The sequence below is a fragment of the Aquarana catesbeiana genome, linkage group LG07 (genome assembly GCF_042186555.1).
Source record: "Aquarana catesbeiana isolate 2022-GZ linkage group LG07, ASM4218655v1, whole genome shotgun sequence".
Lineage (NCBI taxonomy): Eukaryota > Metazoa > Chordata > Amphibia > Anura > Ranidae > Aquarana > Aquarana catesbeiana.
Genome location: NC_133330.1, coordinates 324,048,789 through 324,067,131, shown reverse-complemented (window position 1 = coordinate 324,067,131; position 18,343 = coordinate 324,048,789). Strand labels below are relative to the sequence as shown.

Genomic DNA, 18,343 nt, shown 5'->3' with positions numbered 1-18,343 from the left:
ATTACTAAGGCAGTGAAACTGATCAAAATCACCTGTGCAAAGTAATGGAAAGCCTGAAAACAAGACCTGTTGGGGCGCCTTGAGGACTGGAGTTGAGAAACACCGATCTATACAACCAAAATCTCAACCTGCCCAAAGCATTCTCTGATTGGACGAGGTAGAGAGCCTGACTTCACCATCCCGCCTCTCCACCACATCCAATCAGAGAACACTTTGCCTTCATTTGGAAAATGCATAGCATTCCCTGAATGGTGCCAGTGCCGAGCCGCTGACCTCTTGTGTTCAGAATGCAGCTGCTCAGCACAGGAGTCGGAAGCCAGAGGAGATCACTGGAATAGTGGTGTCAATGCAATGATTTCCAGCTTCTAGAGCTCGGATATGCAATTAGCGGACCCCCAGCTGTTGCAGAACTATAAGTCCCATGAGGCATAGCAAGACTGAGAGCCACAAGCATGACACCGAGAGGCAGAGGCATGATGGGACTTGTAGTTTTGCAACAGCTGGAGGTCCGCTAATTGCATATCCTTGCTCTAGAGGGATCCCACTGGTGTGGTATAAGCATAGTTACATAGGTCCAAGCTGGACCTGTGGAACTATGTAAAAATGCCATACTTGGAATTCATCTTTAACCCCTTCACGCCAACCGTACGCAAATATGCGGCCCCTCTGGACTGGGATTTTTTCCGTGGGGCCAAATGATTGCAAATCTCCCTGCGGCACACTGCCAGTACAGGGACCGTGGTCTCACTAAGAGCCTCGGGGCCCGGTTCTAACGTTTGGGACCCGGAACATCCGATTGCGGGTCACCTGATCGCTACGATCAGCCTCTGGTTGGCTATCACAGTCATCAGTCACTGTAAAGCCCGCCCCCATGTTTTCTGTCTCTGTGAATGGACGAGACAGATACATTGTTTCTTTCTCTGTCCTTGTATGTGTAGAAAAAATACCTAGAACAGGGTTTGATCTAGGTCAGCCCCAGGGTTAGTGTTTGGGTCAAAGGTCAGGGTCAAAGGTCAGGGTCAGTATATTTTGGACAGGATTTTTTTTTTTTTTAATTAGTTGGGTAGTATCAGCGTGTTATAGGTAGGATAAAAAAGGCAAAATGTGTACTATTGTTTCTGGGCTGTACTACGGGTTCAAACAACAACTAACACATATATGTGGTATTGCTGCAATCATCAGGAGCAGAAGAATTATTTGGGGTTGCTTTTTGTTGGTAGGTCATGGTAGTAGCAAGAAATATACAGTTAAATTAAAAAGATTTCTTTTTTTTACTGTTTTGGGACAGTTTTCCTTAGATAATAATAATAAAATCAGGAGATATCTTTTACCATTTACCACCAAATAAAAGCCCAATTTGGCCTGAAAAAAACACGGTATACTCCACCTGGATGCACAAAGTATTTGTGATGATATGTACAGTCTTACTAACACATGTCAAAGTTGCAAAATTGGGCTTAGGCATTAAAGTGGACCTTCAGTCATTTTTGTTCAGCTTTCCGTCTATTAAATCTTCTGCCCTTGTTGTTGTTTTAACTTTGGATAGTAAAACATTTTTTTTTGGACAGTAAATACCTTATACAGCCCACTTCCTATTTCTTGTTTGGTAAAAAGCCTCGGCTTATGACATCATCCACAGCTCTCTCTCTCTGTGAGAGTTTGCCAAGAAGGGAGGGGGGATGAGTCATAAGAGGGCCAATGAGAGCTGCAGGGCTGCAGAGCTGGAGGTGTGCCTCTGTGTGTCTGTGTAAATCCAGGAAGTGAACAGGCAGCAGCTTCAGCTGCCCACAGTTAAAATGGCTGCAGCCAGACTCAGTGGGAGGGAGATTTCTGCAGCATATTTGGCAAGTACAGAATCACAGTATATATAAAATAATATGCAAAGTGGTTGGAGGGAAGCTTCAGAATGGCAAAGATGTTTTTATTACAAATTATGTGAGCAGACTGCAGTTCCTCTTTAAGATTTGCTTTACCCTTAGGGGAAGGGGTTAAACATTTATTCTGAGATTTACAGAATCTATTTCATAAATAGGTTTTGAGCTTCTTGGCAGGACTGTACTCCCTTGACAGATGATTCTGTGTTGTGCAGTCTCACTTGGAGACCAACAGAGGGCGTTGCTCTGAACCAGGGAACACCAAACTTGCATTTTCCGCAGGCATGGATTCAGGGCTATTTGGAAAATATGGATATTGGTGACTACAGACATTTTTGTTATGGGGGGAGCCAGCTGCCTCTTTGCCCCAGACTCATTTTAGTTGCCAAATTCTCAAATTTCACTGTAGAGAGTTTTCACATTGTATAAGAGATGGTACATTCAGGGCCGGGACAAGGGGTGGGCAGAAGGGGAAGCTGCCCTGGGCACTGTGGTATCATGTAAAGGTGGAGGAGGGGGGGGGGGTGCCACAAGGGGATTGGGGGGAGGGGATTTGTGTTGGAAGAGGAAATGTGGGGGGAGGCAAGGGGTAAGTATTGTTCTAGGAGGGGAAATTTGGGGGGTCCTAAGTGTTGCTTTAGGGGGATTTGTGTTGGAAGAGGGAATTTAGGGGGAGGCAAGGGGTAAGTATTGCTCTAGGAGGGGAAGTTTGGGGGTCCTAAGTGTTGCTTTAGGGGGATTTGTGTTGGAAGGGGGAGATTTTGAGTGGGGGGAGAAGGTTTGTACTAGAAGAGGAAATTTTAGATTTTAGGGGTAGGGAATTTGTGCTAGGAGGGGTGATTTTTTTTTGGGGGGTGGATGAAGATTTGTGCTGGGAGGGGGACTTCAGCGGGGGGGGGGGGGCAGGGCCGTCTTTAAGGCAGGGCAAAAAGGGCAGCTGCCCTGGGCCCTGTCATTGTTGTGGGGCCCAAAGCAGCTGCCTCATACTTGCCAACTATCCCAGTTTAAATTTCCTTGTCCTTTGAAGTTTTAGTCTTGTGCTGTGTCCCAATATCTCAGTGTGAAGTGCTGGTACTAATGCTGCCCAGCGCTGCCATATTGCTGGGTACAGATGACTCACCTGCAGACCCTGTGTTTACATGTAAATAACCAGCATTCATATGTAAATAGCGGCGGCATTCATAAGTAAATAGCTGCGGCCGGCGGCATTCATATGTATATCATGCCCCCCTGCAGTGAGGAGATGATGTGCTGTAACCTCTAGCAACCAATCAGTAATACTGTACAGTAATCTCTAGCAACCAATTAACAAGCAGAAATCATTTGCTGTAACCTCTAGCAACTAATCAGTGAGCTGTAATGTGTGCTGTAACCTCTAGCAACCAGTCATTAAGGGGTAATGATATACTGTAACCACTGGCAACCAATTGTAATTGCTGCCTGATCTGATACAGTAAACTGATTTTAAGTCTAGCTGATTTATTGTATGTCTCAGAGCATGTGGAGGGTGAAATTGCATGGGGGGGCCCAAGAAAATTTTTGCCCAGGGTCCAATCAATATTAAAGATGGCCCTGGGGGGGGGGGGGGTTCTACTGGGGAGGGGGGGGTGCAGTCTGGCATGTTTGCCCTGGGCTCTAGTTGACCTTGCACTGGGTACATTGTTCCCATTAATTAGCTCTGGTCATAGAAGAAGGGTAGGACAATCTCACCTCACTCTGCCAATTCCTCCTCCTGGTTGCAGAAACACATCTTGTCTTCTCAATCTTCTTCGATTTTCTCTCTGTGGTCGGGACACAACCTGCTTTTAACACACAAAATATTGCACAGATACATCACACTTCCCATCTGGTCTCATTTTGCCTCAAAACAAAAGAATCATTTCAATGCGCACCTTACAGAGGAACTTCACTCCCTCTTACCCATTATCCACGGTTGTCCGTAACTCACATACTCACCTGCCCAGTGGATCCAGTGTTGTCCTGCTGTGATCTGCCACACACCTTGTCCAGAGCTACCATCTTTCTTCCTGATATCGTTGGTTGACGGGCGCCTCTTCCTGGTTCAGGCAGCCTTGACCAATCAATAGGCTTGATAAAAGGGCAGAACCCGAAACGCGTTTCCTGGTAACCTCACACCAGATAATACACTCCAAATCTTGCCAAGCAGAGACAAGGACACTGCTGCTTTCTACACTCTGGCAGGTTTACTGCCCTTTAGAGCTGCACGATTCTGGCCAAAATGACAATCACAATGTTTTTGCTTAGAATAAAAAGATCACGATTCTCGCAGCGTTAAATCCACATTATACAAAAAAAAAAAAATTGGGCTAACTTTACTGGTTAGTTGTGTTTTTTAATTAATTAAAGTGTAATTTTTCCAAAAAAAATTGCATTTGAAGGACTGCTGTGCAAATACAGTGTGACATAAAATATTGCAACAACCACCATTTTATTCTCTAGGGTCTCTTCTAAAAAAAAATATATATATAATGTTTGGGGGTTCTAAGTCATTTTCTAGCCAAAAAAAAAAAAAAAAATGATTTTAACTTGAAACCAACAAATGTCAGAAAAAGGTTTAGTGTTTAAGTGGTTAAACTTCCCTCATTTTCACACCAAAGTGTATTCCTTTGATCTAAAGGACAAATTGTTACAATGTTTATACTTAAGTTCCATTGCTAAAGAATGTTGTGATTCTTGGCAGACTGCCCGTTTTTCCCCCTTTCTTTTGAGGGCTGTCGGCTTTAGCAGAGCAGAGCAGAGAGAATTCTCTGCATAGAAAGAATCAAAGAATCGGGAAATACTTTGCCAAGATCGCAAGGGGGAAAAAAACGCGATAACAATTCTTAGCGATTAATCGTGCAGCTCTATTGCCCTTGGAGAATTGTGCCGGAGAGCGCTTTTGCAATCAGCAGAGATCGCTGGCCACGACGGAGTCAGATCAACATCTTCTCTCTGTAGCTATGACAAGCGCTTATGCAAAGGAGTTTTGTGAGCGCAATACCTTTGTTTTAAATATTAAAAATTGATTACGCTTAAAGCGTTTGTTACCCCAACACTTCATATTCCTGATATATACTGCTGTACAATGTACTTGTATGAGAAAGTATCCTGTCCTCTTTGTATTGCTTTCTTTATGTGAAATCCCTGGTGTCCCTGCCGGTCCCTCTATTAAAAGCTGACCACACTAAGCAGGAGAACACACCGTGGTCAGTTCTCTAGCTTTGCTGGTAACACAGCCTGCTCTCCTCCAATGATCAGGCTTGTCCTGACACGCCCAGCCCCCCCCCCCAATTCAATGGGAAGCTCAGTGTTCTGCTGCTTCTCCTCCCCCCAGATCTTATGCAGCTGAGAACAGAGGGAATGTGATCACTTATAAAAAAAGGGAAAAGGGTATTTATAATTTTTTTTTTTTTTATGTCTATACAAAATTGTTTTGTCTTTCTTTTCTATTTTAAACTGAATGGGTTGTTTTAGAAGGTGATCGTTTACAATTACTTTAATGCACTAGGGGGTGCGACCTATGAGTTTGCTTAAATTCTATTTTTGCCTCAACATTCTTTGTTTTGTTTTTTATCGACTAAGATGCAAAAACAAGATATTGGTACAGCATTAAACATACTCAACATAAACGTAAAGAAGTACAGTGTTTGTGGGGGCGTGGCTTGCCTGGAGAGAAGATGGCCACCTGATCCACCAGCTCTCTCCCACCTCAGCCTAAAAAGAGCCTCAACCGGGACCTACTTCCCCTAAAACATCTCTCAACGATGGGAACATCTTCTCGTGGACCTTCCCAGAGCAGATCCCGGTCCCCAAGAGGAACTGCCAGCAGTGCAAGCCATACGATCCCGGAGATCTTCCGGACGCAACGGACAACAATGGCGTCCTCCCCTCCCGCCTCAAGCTCCTCTCTATCCCACTCGGAGATAACACTCACCCCCACAGATGCAAGCAACGTTCCGCTCCCCCAACCACTACCGTCGCACCGCCAGCCCAGCTTACAAGACCTACAAACAGTGGCGGCTGACATCAAAGATACCTTATTCTCGGCCATCACGGACCTGCGCCATGAGTTACAGGCCATCACAGGCCGCATACAAAAGGTGGAAGACGACGCTATGCGGCAAACCTCTCAAGTAAAAACAATACACCGCAGAGTTGACTGCCACACATTACAACTGAGAGACCTCCAAAGACACGTCGAAGACCTCGACAACCGAGGCCGCAGACACAACCTCCGGATAAGAGGAATACCCGAAGCTGTGGAACAGGACAGAACCACGGCAGTTGTGACAGGCCTCTTCAATCACCTCCTAGACCGCCCTGAACACACACAGATCGGTATGGAACGCATCCATAGAGCCCTCCGCCCTAAAGGAAGAGAATCAGACCCCCCGAGGGACATAATTTGCCACATAAATGACTTTTCCATCAAAGAAGAAATCCTGCAAAAAGCCCGCGAAAAAGCTGTATTGGAATATAACGGACAACCCGTCCACATATACCAAGACCTGTCAGCCATAACACTACGCCATCGTAAAGATTTACGCCCCCTGCTGGACGTCTTGAAAGCGAAAGGAATAAGATACCGCTGGAAGTTTCCTTTCGGTCTCTCAGCTACACATCAAAGCAGCTCTGCCCTCCTCAGAGTACCGGAGGACCTGGATAGCTTCTGCCGCACTCTGGACATCCCGTACACTCCGGTCCCTAACTGGTACTCTGAATTCAACACTCTACCACCAGACCGACCATCATATGGAGAAGAACCCATGGATGCCCACAACACCTCCTTTCGCAGAAGGCGCTCCCCTTCCAATCACAGAACCGGCTCCTCACCTGGCTCCAGCTATCCACCGACCAGCCCCATGACGGCACCCCTCCCTCGCAGGGCCCGAAGAGATCGTTGAAGTCCCAAGCAGATCCTTCTCCCATACGAAACCTCCACCGTGCCTCACTTCTACACTGATTGCCGAAGACCCCTGGAAAGACGTGACACGCCGAGCAATCGAACACTCACCTCCGCCAATGGAACATTCGACAGCCGATTCTTGCCGCTCCAGCAAACCCCATCCACACACGGACTTACGTGACTCTTCCTCAACCTCTCCCCCTGCCATGACCACGCAACCTCTGCCTCTCTCCTCGCTCACAGATCCTCCCTGGAAGACGTACCAGTGGCTTCAAGAATCCACAACATGATACCAGCACTTACCGATCGGCCTCATCGCACCCAAATACCTGACGAATTACCCCATGAACTGCCTATAGACCGGTCTCCTTTCGTCCTACAATCAACTACAGTATGATATAGGTATTGTTTGTTATGCCTGCACCATAGGTAACACTCTATGAGTTAGAATACCTCCTGATAAAGGAAGATTGACAGGCCTCAAGCCTCTTTTGCACCACAATGATTAATATCTCTGCAACGTTTCACTTAGAGTTCTACAATGGTTAGAGTTTTACACTAGTTAAATTCTAAGGCTTAACGCCTATTCTCAGACTAACACCTGAGCAGGGTGCCAGAGGACGGAGCCATTAGAGCCCTATAGACACACCTCCGCCTCTTACCCAACATAACCCTCGGTGATTAGCCTCAGCATATTTTATGATGTTATAACATAATAACGTTGCTCCTGCAGTACCTCTTCCACACCACCAAGCTTACACGAACGGGGAGGTTAACACTAATACCCTATTCCACCCCCAGGATGCTTAATGCACACCCCCAGTTAACATTGCACCCATTGACACAGCAATCCCAACCAAACTCCCCTCCAGCCACACGTGTTGAACCCCCATAACTAGGTTTGCACACCAGCATACATACCATCCCATCCCCTGATTAACCACATTGCTCCATCCTCAGACTACGCTAACCATGCTGGACATGTGAAAGTTATATCTTGCTCTTAATCAAAAAATAACGCCCCATCCTAAAAGGGCCACACATGCGGAAACTCACCTACCTCCCCACCCCTTGCTCCACTCACGCCTCGAAGACACTCGCTTACAACATAAACCAGACCCGTAGCCTACAAGGGGTCATCTCACACTACACACCCCCCGTTCCGTCACCGGTACTGCAGCCAGCAAACTCATTACTGACCTAATGGTTGATCATTACTAAGTTATGAAATGTTTATATGGTTATATTTGACATATTTCTTTGTTTCTGTTAATGATATACTGCAAGCAAAATTACCTTTCAGACAACATGCTTCTAATACATGATTATTAGGTAAACTAAACGAAATACTCCCCATCACTGGTACAATGTCTACAAATGGCGACAAGAATCACCTAATACTAGGTTGCGATACATTACTCCCAACAAACATCTCGTTGCCATTCCTAACCCCGACCTCCATACACTGAATCTCAATGCTCTTCTTTGGGGGACTATTCATGCTCGCATATACTCGCCCCAACACAATTATCTCTTTAACCCCCCCCACACACCTCACCACTATTTCATAACCGCTCTACACATTTTATCCCTCAATTCACACTGTTGATCCCCCACACACACCTCGCATATTAAGGCTGTAGGTGGGATAGACCTTTCGGATCCCTTCCTAGCTCTTATTTCTCTGTTTCCAAATCTTTCGCCAGACAAATCAACCCCCACACAGTGGTATTTACATTCCATTCACATCTCGCACCCAAGAACTATTTTAATCCACTGAATTTTACTGGCAAATATAATTCTAGTGGCTTAGATCACCTGCTTCGGTGATCTAATAGCCACATATTGCCAGTTTAGTCTACCCCCTCCCCGTGACACCCCCCCACCACCCTCTCCTCAACCCTCCCCTCCAGGGTCCTTTTCCCCCCCAATACACCCCCTACCCAGATTTACACTACTTAACGAGACACCCCTCAACCACCTCGAATCAGTGTCGAACATAGCCGAAGCTAACATGCCCAGTCTTAAAATAGTTTCCCTCAATGCGAAGGGGCTCAATACCCCAGAAAAACGCTCCAAACTTCTCCTTACCATGCACAAACTCCGAGCCAGCATAGTACTTCTACAGGAAACGCACTTCCGCTCTGACAGTACCCCTAAACTATCCAATGCCCACTACCCGACTGCTATACATGCAACCAACCCCCACAACAAAACTAAAGGAGTATCGATCCTTCTCGCAAAAAACTGCCCACTGCAAATCATTGACTCTCACGCAGACCCGGAAGGTAGATACCTGTTCATAAAAGGTTCAATCCTCAACAAAACTATAACGGTGGCAAACGTTTATGCCCCGAACAAACACCAAGTTCCATTTTTTAGATCCACCACCACAGCTCTCACAAACTTCCAGGAAGGTACTCTTGTACTGGGAGGTGATTTTAATGTCCCCCTGAATCCCATCCAAGATACGTCCACACACTCGTCGACTCTGCCTTACAAAGCTCTCAAAGAAATCAAATCCCTACTCCAACAACTACTACTCCACGATACCTGGCGCACACTGCACCCAGACGCCAAGGACTACACCTTTTATTCCGCACCACACAATCGCTATTCTAGGATAGACTACCTTTTCTTAACACAAAACGATTTACCCCTACTCCACCGCGCTTCCATCGAACCCATGACTATTTCTGACCACAATCCAATCTCCATGACTTTACAACTCCCTGACTCCACTCCCCGCTCCAGAAATTGGAGACTAGACGCTTCACTACTAGCTGACCCCACTATCACAACTGAAATACAATCCACAATACACAACTTCTTCCGAGAAAATAACCCAGAAGACACCTCTTCTCTTACCAACTGGGAAGCACACAAAAGTGTAATCAGGGGCACCTTCCTTGCAGCAGCAGCAAAACGCAACAGGGAAAGACGGAAACAACACTCTGACCTATTAGACAGAATCCGCAAGCTAGAAGGACAACACAAACATTCACAAGCACTCACAACCCTCAATGACCTAATACAGGCTAGAAAAGATCTACTAGACATACTGGATACACAGATACAACGTAAATATATACTCTCAAAAAAAAAGTTCTATGAATTTGGCAATAAAGCTAGTAAAATGTTAGCAAGAGCCCTACAAGTATCCCGATCCAACAAGACCATACATTATATCACTGATCCCTCAGGACACAAAATTACCAAATCCCCAGAAATAGCTCGCCAATTCGTACAATACTACAGCAAACTATACAACCTGGCCTCCCCCTCACCTGCCAGTGATAATACTACACGCCTCCAAATGATATCTAACTTTCTAAAACAATACAGCCCGAACCCCATATCGGACTCCCTAGCCCAAGACTTAGACACCCCTCTCACACTAACTGAAGTCACTAACGCCCTAAAACAAATGAAAGCAGGTAAAAGCCCGGGACCTGACGGCCTTACTGCCAGCTACTACAAAACCTACGCAGAATTGCTTACGCCTCATTTCCTGAAGGCCTTCAATTCCTTTGCCCAACCAGTCCGCCCCCCACGGGACCTCCTCACAGCTCATATAGCAATCATCCCCAAACCAGACAAAGATCATTCCATAGTCACCAACTACAGACCTATATCACTGCTTAACGTAGACCTTAAATGGTATGCAAAAACCCTAGCCAACAGACTCCTGCCACTGATCCCCCAGCTTATTGATCTTGACCAAGTGGGCTTTGTCCCAGGCAGGGAAGCGAGAGACAACACTCTCAAAGCAATTAACATACACCATTGGCTCACATCTACCAAAAATAGAGGCTTCATGCTCTCGCTCGACGCAGAGAAGGCATTCGACAGAGTGGCCTGGGACTACATGAGGGAGACCCTCAAAGCCACAGGCCTTCCCCAAACGATGCTAAACTTCATTTCAGCACTTTACTCTAACCCCACAGCAAAAGTCCAAGTTAACGGCCACCTGTCGAGTGCCTTCTCTGTGTCGAATGGAACAAGACAGGGATGCCCACTATCCCCTTTAATCTTCATCCTTACCCAAGAACCTTTCCTCAGACGTCTCAATGCTAACCCCGACATTAAGGGGATCCAAATCAATCATCACACATATAAATTAGCCGCGTTTGCCGACGACATCCTCCTGTTTCTTACGGATCCACTTACGACAATCCCAAATCTGCTTCAAGATTTCAAAACCTTCCACACCCTTTCCAATCTCCAAATCAATTTCACAAAATCAACCGCTCTCAATATCTCCCTGCCCCCTGACTTATGTCAACAATGTAAACGTAATTTCCCATTCACTTGGAATAAACACTCAATCCCATACTTAGGCATTCAAATACCATCTTCCCTATCGAACCTCTACGCTTACAATCACTCCCCTCTTCTACAAAAAATACAACTAGACCTAACTAAATGGTCATCGAGACACTTCTCATGGTTCGGTAGGGCCGCAATTATCAAAATGAATATCCTACCCAGAATTTTATATATCCTGCAAACGATCCCAATTAAACTACCGCCCTCATTCTTCTCCATATACCAAAAAACATGCACGACCTTTATTTGGGGGAAAACACGCCCACGACTTAGCTTCAAAAGATTGACGATCCCCAAACTCCTAGGAGGAATAGGGCTTCCTGACATACACAAATATCAACTAGCTTGTCACTTGGCAAGAATCATTGATTGGAATGCACACACCAAACAGAAAGCCTGGATTCAAATAGAACAATCATTCTCCCATATACCCATCCATCACACACCGTGGATCACTCCCCCATTACTACCCCACGCATACTCTCAACATCCGCTGATCAACCCTACATTACTAGCGTTCCGCACTACATGTACTAAACACAATATCTCCTCAATCAAAGGCCCGATGACACCGATACGTCTCAACCCTGAATTCCCACCGGGCATGCATACTTCCTTTTTAGCAAATATTTTGCCCCATCAAACTATCAGAGCGAATCAATTCTTTGAGAATGGCAGCCTCCCATCCCAAACTAACTTAGCTTCAAAACTACACATAGACAAGTTTCCGTTCTGGACGTATGTGCAACTACGGAACTTCCTCCAGAAACCCTCTCCTGCACCGGAATGGTCCCGACCCACAACCCCATTCGAAAACCTCTGTCTAACCGAGGGCACACTCACCCACCTGATCTCCCAAACCTATAACCTCCTACATGTCGAACGTACCCCTACAAAACACTGGACCAACCGCCAATGGGAGCAAGATCTCTCCATTCAATTAAACGACCAAGAGTGGGCCAACATATACACCTTGATTCACAAGGGTTCAATGAACGTGCAAGTCCAAGAAAATGCATACAAAATACTCTCACGATGGTATCGTACACCACACCTTCTACACCAAATCGACCGAACGATACCCTCAACCTGCTGGAGGTGTAAATCGGACATAGGCTCTCTGTTACACATTTGGTGGTCCTGCACCAAAATCCAACCTTTCTGGGTGAAAGTCCACGAACTGACCACACGAATAACCACCTACTCCCTAGACTTTGAACCCCAAATGTTCCTTCTACATCATTCTAAAACACGAATACCGGCATACAATCAATCTCTAGCTATGCATTTGGTGAATGCGGCAAAAATGTGTATCCCCCGCAAATGGCGATCCACAGAACCACCTACCATAAAAGACTGGTTTCACCGCATTCAACAAACAAAGGTCATGGAAGACCTCATCCACCAATCCAAAGACACACAGTCTAAGTTCACTAAAACATGGTCATGCTGGATACATTTCACCACAACGAATGAATACAAAATGACAATGACATGACTGAACGTCCCCGATAGTAGCACACCCTATAGCCACATCCATTTCTCGACACCCCGACGCTGATGAACACGGTCTAACCCAGTGTCAACCCACAGGCTCACCACCCTCTCCTTCCCACATACTCATTTCTCCCCCACTATCCCTCAGTTGTTTCCCTCAGGTTCTTATTTTTATCATTACTTTTCCCTCCCCTTACTGATATTTACTCTACATACCCACAAACACAACAACGAATGAGATACATTATACTCTGTAACCACGGAGCTAATACTGAGCCACACACACACAAACGCATATAACGACTTTCACGTATCTCTGCCCTTCATTATAGTTAAAGCGTTTTAACCTTGCAAGATGAATTGAATGTTCCACACAATGTATGATATCTACCATTTCTATCCTTTGCACCTAGCCTTAAGAATGCAAATATGACTGTAATATTGTACCACGCGATCACCGCGGCTGCGCCCGCACTCTCACATCTTCTTGCGTACCCATTTACCTCTTTATGTACCTGTCAATTTACTTCTGAAAATCAATAAAGACTTGTTAAAAAAAAAAAAAAAAGAAGTACAGTGTTTGGTACATAAATACACAAGAAGTAAATGTTCACAGTTGTACTTTACAATTTGCCTATAGTTCTACGTTAAAGAAATAGAGCCAAATAATAATAATAATAATAATAATAATAATAATAATAAAGCCAAATTGGAAAAGGAATAAAACACATTACAATATAATGATAATATTTTCTTCAGATCTACCAACAACTACAGCGTGTAGTGCAAGGGTCTGATTGGATACAAATTGTATAGATTACAGTAACAGTAAGGGTTAATCCGCATTTGATCCTCCCCCTCTTCCACTGTCCCCAATCTCTCTCCCTATAGAGCAGTGATGGAGAACCTTGGCACCCCAGATGTTTTGGAACTACATTTCCCATGATGCTCATGTACTCTGCAGTGTAGGTGAGGATCATGGGAAATGTAGTTCCAAAACATCTGGGGTGCCAAGGTTCGCCATCACTGGTATAGAGCCTTTGGAGTCACTCTGCATATGCTCAGTTTGGTGTGTATTGCTAGAGAGTTTTTTTTTTTTTACTTGGGGGGGGGTTCATGTGATCAGCACAGAGTCAATCCGCATTGCGTAAAAAGGCTGTTTGATCCTGTCTTCTCTGATCCTCCCCTTCTTCCACTGTCCCCAATCCATCTCCTGCTAGAACAGATCATTGGGGGAACTCTTCGCATGCTCCGTTTGGTGTGTATTGCTAGAGAGCTTCTTTTTTTTTTCTTGGGAGACTGCATGTAATCAGCACCGTCCAGACAGAGGGTCAGGGGTCCTGCAGCCTCATAGGACAGTCAGAGGAGAATGAAAACTCCTCCTACAAGCTTTAACTAGACACGGATAGAAGTCACAAGATTGCTCTATACTGCTGATGAGAAAAGGTGTTTAGCAGTTTATAAAATAATTGCATTTTAATGTTCTGTGTATTGTGGGAGACCAGATATAGTGAATGTAGGCTCCTGGGGTTTAGTAACACTTTAACATGCATAGAAAATATGATGCATTTTCATGTTTGGATTAGTAATGTTCCTCACCTTTACCCCACTGCACCTTTGATGACCTATTCTTTCTATTTTTTAAAAACGCCATTAATAGGAGGAGATGATGAAATAATCATTACGCAGCTCCCTATCTGTATATCTTGTTGCATGCAGCTTTCTGAGATCAGTGGTAAAAGTGCAAGCAATGGAAAATAGACGTATAGATGATATATTATCTACTGACCGCCCAGAATATGATCCGGGCCCAGGATTGGGGTGGAGAAGTAGCACTGTTATCTCTTGACAGGAAGTCCTCTGTGTAACGTACTGAGCTCTGCCCCGCTAATAACATCAATCTGGAGAGATATTAGCGAAATAAGCTATATGTAACCCCCCTGCCATGAATTTCTCTCATTTGGTCTGTTATAAATATAACACTATACTCACTGTGGAACCTAAGGGGTTAATCCTCTGCATTGCGTAAAAGGGCTGTTTGATCCTGTCTTCTCTGATCCTCCCCTTCTTCCACTGTCCCCAATCCATCTCCTGATAGAACAGAGCATTGGGGGAACTCTGCACATGCCCAGTTTGGTGTGTATTGCTAGAGAGCTTCTTTTTTTTTTTCTTGGGAGAGTGCATGTGATCAGCACTGTCCAGAAAGAAAGTCAGGGGCCCTGCAGCCTCATAGGACAGTCAGAGAAGAATGAAAACTCCTCCTACAAGCTTTAGCCAGACACTGATAGAAGTCACAAGACTGCTCTATACTGCTGATGAGAAAAAGGTATTTAGCGGTTTATATTTACTAAAATAATTGCATTTCCATGTTCTGTGTACCGTGGGAGACCGGATATAGTGAATGCAGGGTCCTGGGTTTAGTAACACTTTAAAGGGGTTGTAAACCCTTGTATTTTTTCACCTTAATGCATCCTATGCATCAAGGTGAATAAACTTCTGACAGTGACCGGCCCCCAGCCCCCCTGTTTTACTCACCTCAGCGCGTTCATTCCCTCGGCGGAGACACTTTTTACCTCTCTGCCTGGTGTTCTCAGCTCTTGATTGGATAGATTGATAGCAGCACAGCCATTGGCTCCCACGCTGCTGTCAATCAAATCCAATGACGAGGGGGGGCGGGGCTGAGTCCGTAATTCTGTGTCTATGCACGCAAATGCTGGACTCGGGAGCGCGTACGCAAGGTAACCCCCCGGGAGAGAGCGCTTCTCCTTGGGGGTTTACCGATGCCAGGAGAAGCCACAAGACCCCAGAAGAGGAGGATCAGGGCCACACTGTGCAAAACGAACTGCACAGTGGGGGTAAGTATGACATGTTTGCTATTTAACCGCTTGCCGACCGGGGCACGCCGATGTACGTCGGCAGAGCGGCACGGCTGGGCAAATGGGCGTACCTGTACGTCCATTTGAATTTCCCGCCGTGCCCGTGCGTGCGCGCCGCCGGCGGCGCGCGCACACGCCGGCCGGGAGCTCCGTGAGTCGGGTCGCGGGTCCCGCGGACTCGATCGCCGCGGGGATACCCGCAATCGCCTCACGGAGCGGATGAACGGGGAGATGCCGTTGTAAACAGCATCTCCCCGTTCTGCCTAGTGACAAGTGTCACTCGATCTCTGCTCCCTGTCATCGGAGCAGAGATCAGTGACGTCACCCACACAGCCCATCCCCCTACAGTTAGTAATCACTCCCTAGGACACACTTAACCCCTCCCCGCCCCCTAGTGGTTAACCCCTTCACTGCCAGTGTCATTTACACAATAATCAGTGCATTTTTAATCGCACTGATCGCTGTATAAATGACAATGGTCCCAAAAATGTGTCAAAAATGTCCGACATGTCCGCCATAACGTCGCAGTCACAATAAAAATCGCTGATCGCCGCCATTACTAGTAAAAAAAAAATTATTAATAAAAATGCCATAAAACTATCCCCTATTTAGTAAACACTATAACGTTTGCGCAAACCAATTAATAAACGCTTATTGCGATTTTTTTTTACCAAAAATATGTAGAAGAATACGATCGGCCTAAACTGAAGAAAAAAAATGTTTTTTTTATATATTTTTGGGGGATATTTATTATAGCAAAATGTAAAAAATAATGCGTTTTTTTCAAAATTGTCGCTCTTATTTTGTTTATAGCGCAAAAAATAAAAATCGCAGAGGCGATCAAATACCACCAAAAGAAAGCTCTATTTGTGGGAAAAAAAAGGACGTCAATTTTGTTTGGGAGCCACGTCGCACGACCGCGCAATTGTCAGTTAAAGCGACGCAGTGCCGAATCGCAAAAAACGCTCTGGTCAGGAAGGGGGTAAATCCTTCCGGGGCTGAAGTGGTTAAAGAAAAACAAAAAAACGGTTTACAATCACTTCCTGCTCTGCACTGTTATCGGTTTCCAGATATCTCTGTAGACCAACCTATGCTATGTTATGATATGATATGATATATTAATACAGTAGAAGACACTTTGGGGTTGATCTACTAAGACTAGAGTACAGAATCTGGTGCAGCTGTGCATGGTAGCCAATCAGCTTCTAACTTCAGTTTGTTGAATTAAGCTGTGATAAAAAAAAAAAACCTGGAAGGTTGATTGGTTTCTGTGCAGAGCTGCACCAGATTTTGCACTCTCCAATTTTAATAAATCAACCCCTTTGCATGGCTGCTAGCTCTAAAACTGGACTAACACTAATGCCCCGTACACGCGATCGGAAATTCCTCCAGCAAAAGTTCGATGCGAGCATTTGGTCGGAAAACGTGACCGTGTGTATGCTCCATCGGACTTTTGCTGACGGAATTCCAGCCAACAAAAGATTGAAAGCAGGTTCCCAATTTTTCAGTCGGAAAAAGTTTCGATCGGAAATTCCGATCGTCTGTACCAATTCCGACGCGCAAAATTCCCAAGCATGCTCGGAAACAATTCGACGCATGCTCGGAAGCATTGAACTTCATTTTCTCGGCTCGTCGTAGTGTTGTACGTCACCGCGTTCTTGACGGTCGAAAGTTCAGCGAACTTTTGTGTGACCGTGTGTATGCAAGGCAAGCTGGAGCGGAATTCCGTCGGAAAAACCATCCAAAATTTTTCCGACGGAAAATCTGCTCGTGTGTACGCGGCATTACAGTTCAGGTCCCCACTAACAATTAGTAACTGATCAGAGTGCTTCCCAATTATGTGATCATCATGCTGGCGGAATGCTTCATAGATAACATAAGCCTCCAGCCTGAAGATGGCACTGTTCATCTGTTTAATACTGTCATTGTCAGTCACAATTACAGTATTAAATAAATGATAATGATAAAGAAATAAATTCAATAAATGATAATGATCTGGGAAATAAATGATGACGAAAATAACATTAAATATTAAGGTGATATTAAAACACTGTACCAAATAAAAACCTTATATGCCCTTAAAATAATAGCGGGTAGAATCCACCTTTCTAAAATGAGGAAAGTAATTGAGAACTTACCTCTCTGCAGAGATCGGTCAGCAGAGGCAGCGAAAGGTTGTATTACTGGCTGTGCATAGTCAGGGACGATTTTATCCCTTGTAAAAAGAATGATCAAATTAGTAACTGCATTATATACGGTACATATATTACACATACAACCTACAATACTAGTCAAAGCTAGAAGTTCATAAATTAAGGTCATTAAAAAAAAAATTACAAACTTCAGCTTCTACCATACAGAAGAATGATTTGAGCTATTCTCGGATACAACACAAAATAGGATGCATAAGGATATTTTTTTTTTTTTTTTTAAAGTGACAGTTTTCAGTCACATGGCTAAAAAGAATAACCCTATGCTCCTGTTAAATCTTTGTGAATGGAGCCTTATGCATTGTAGAGTGCATCCGGAAAGTACTCACAGCACGTCACTTTTTCCACATTTTGTTATGTTACAGCCTTATTCCAAAATGCATTAAATTTACTATTTTCCTCAAAATTTTTACAAACGATACCCCATAATGACAATGTCAAAGACGTTTGTTTAAAATCTTTGCAAATTTATTAAAAATAAAAAAAAAAATAAAAAATCCCATGTACATAAGTATTCACAGCCTTTGCTCAATACTTTGTTGAAGCACCTTTGGCACCAGTTACAGCGTCAGGTATTTTTGAGTATGATCCTACAAGCTTGGCTCACCTATTTTTGGGCAGTTTTTCCCATTCTTCTTGGCAGGACCTCTC

General features: G+C 44.7%; 1 protein-coding gene across 2 annotated transcripts in view; it reads right to left on the bottom strand.

Annotated features, from left to right (window-relative positions):
- LOC141102582 (uncharacterized) overlaps window positions 1-18,343 on the bottom strand; it is a 57,680-nt gene that overhangs the window by 25,676 nt on the left and 13,661 nt on the right. The window contains exons 4-5 of one of the 2 annotated variants that reach the window (XM_073591486.1): window positions 17,621-17,697; window positions 3,585-3,676 (exon numbers count right to left, since the gene is read on the bottom strand). In XM_073591486.1, the coding sequence (XP_073447587.1) occupies window positions 3,585-3,676; window positions 17,621-17,697 (169 nt within the window). The remainder of the gene's footprint in view (window positions 1-3,584; window positions 3,677-17,620; window positions 17,698-18,343) is intronic. The other variant, XM_073591487.1, reaches the window with a different exon arrangement.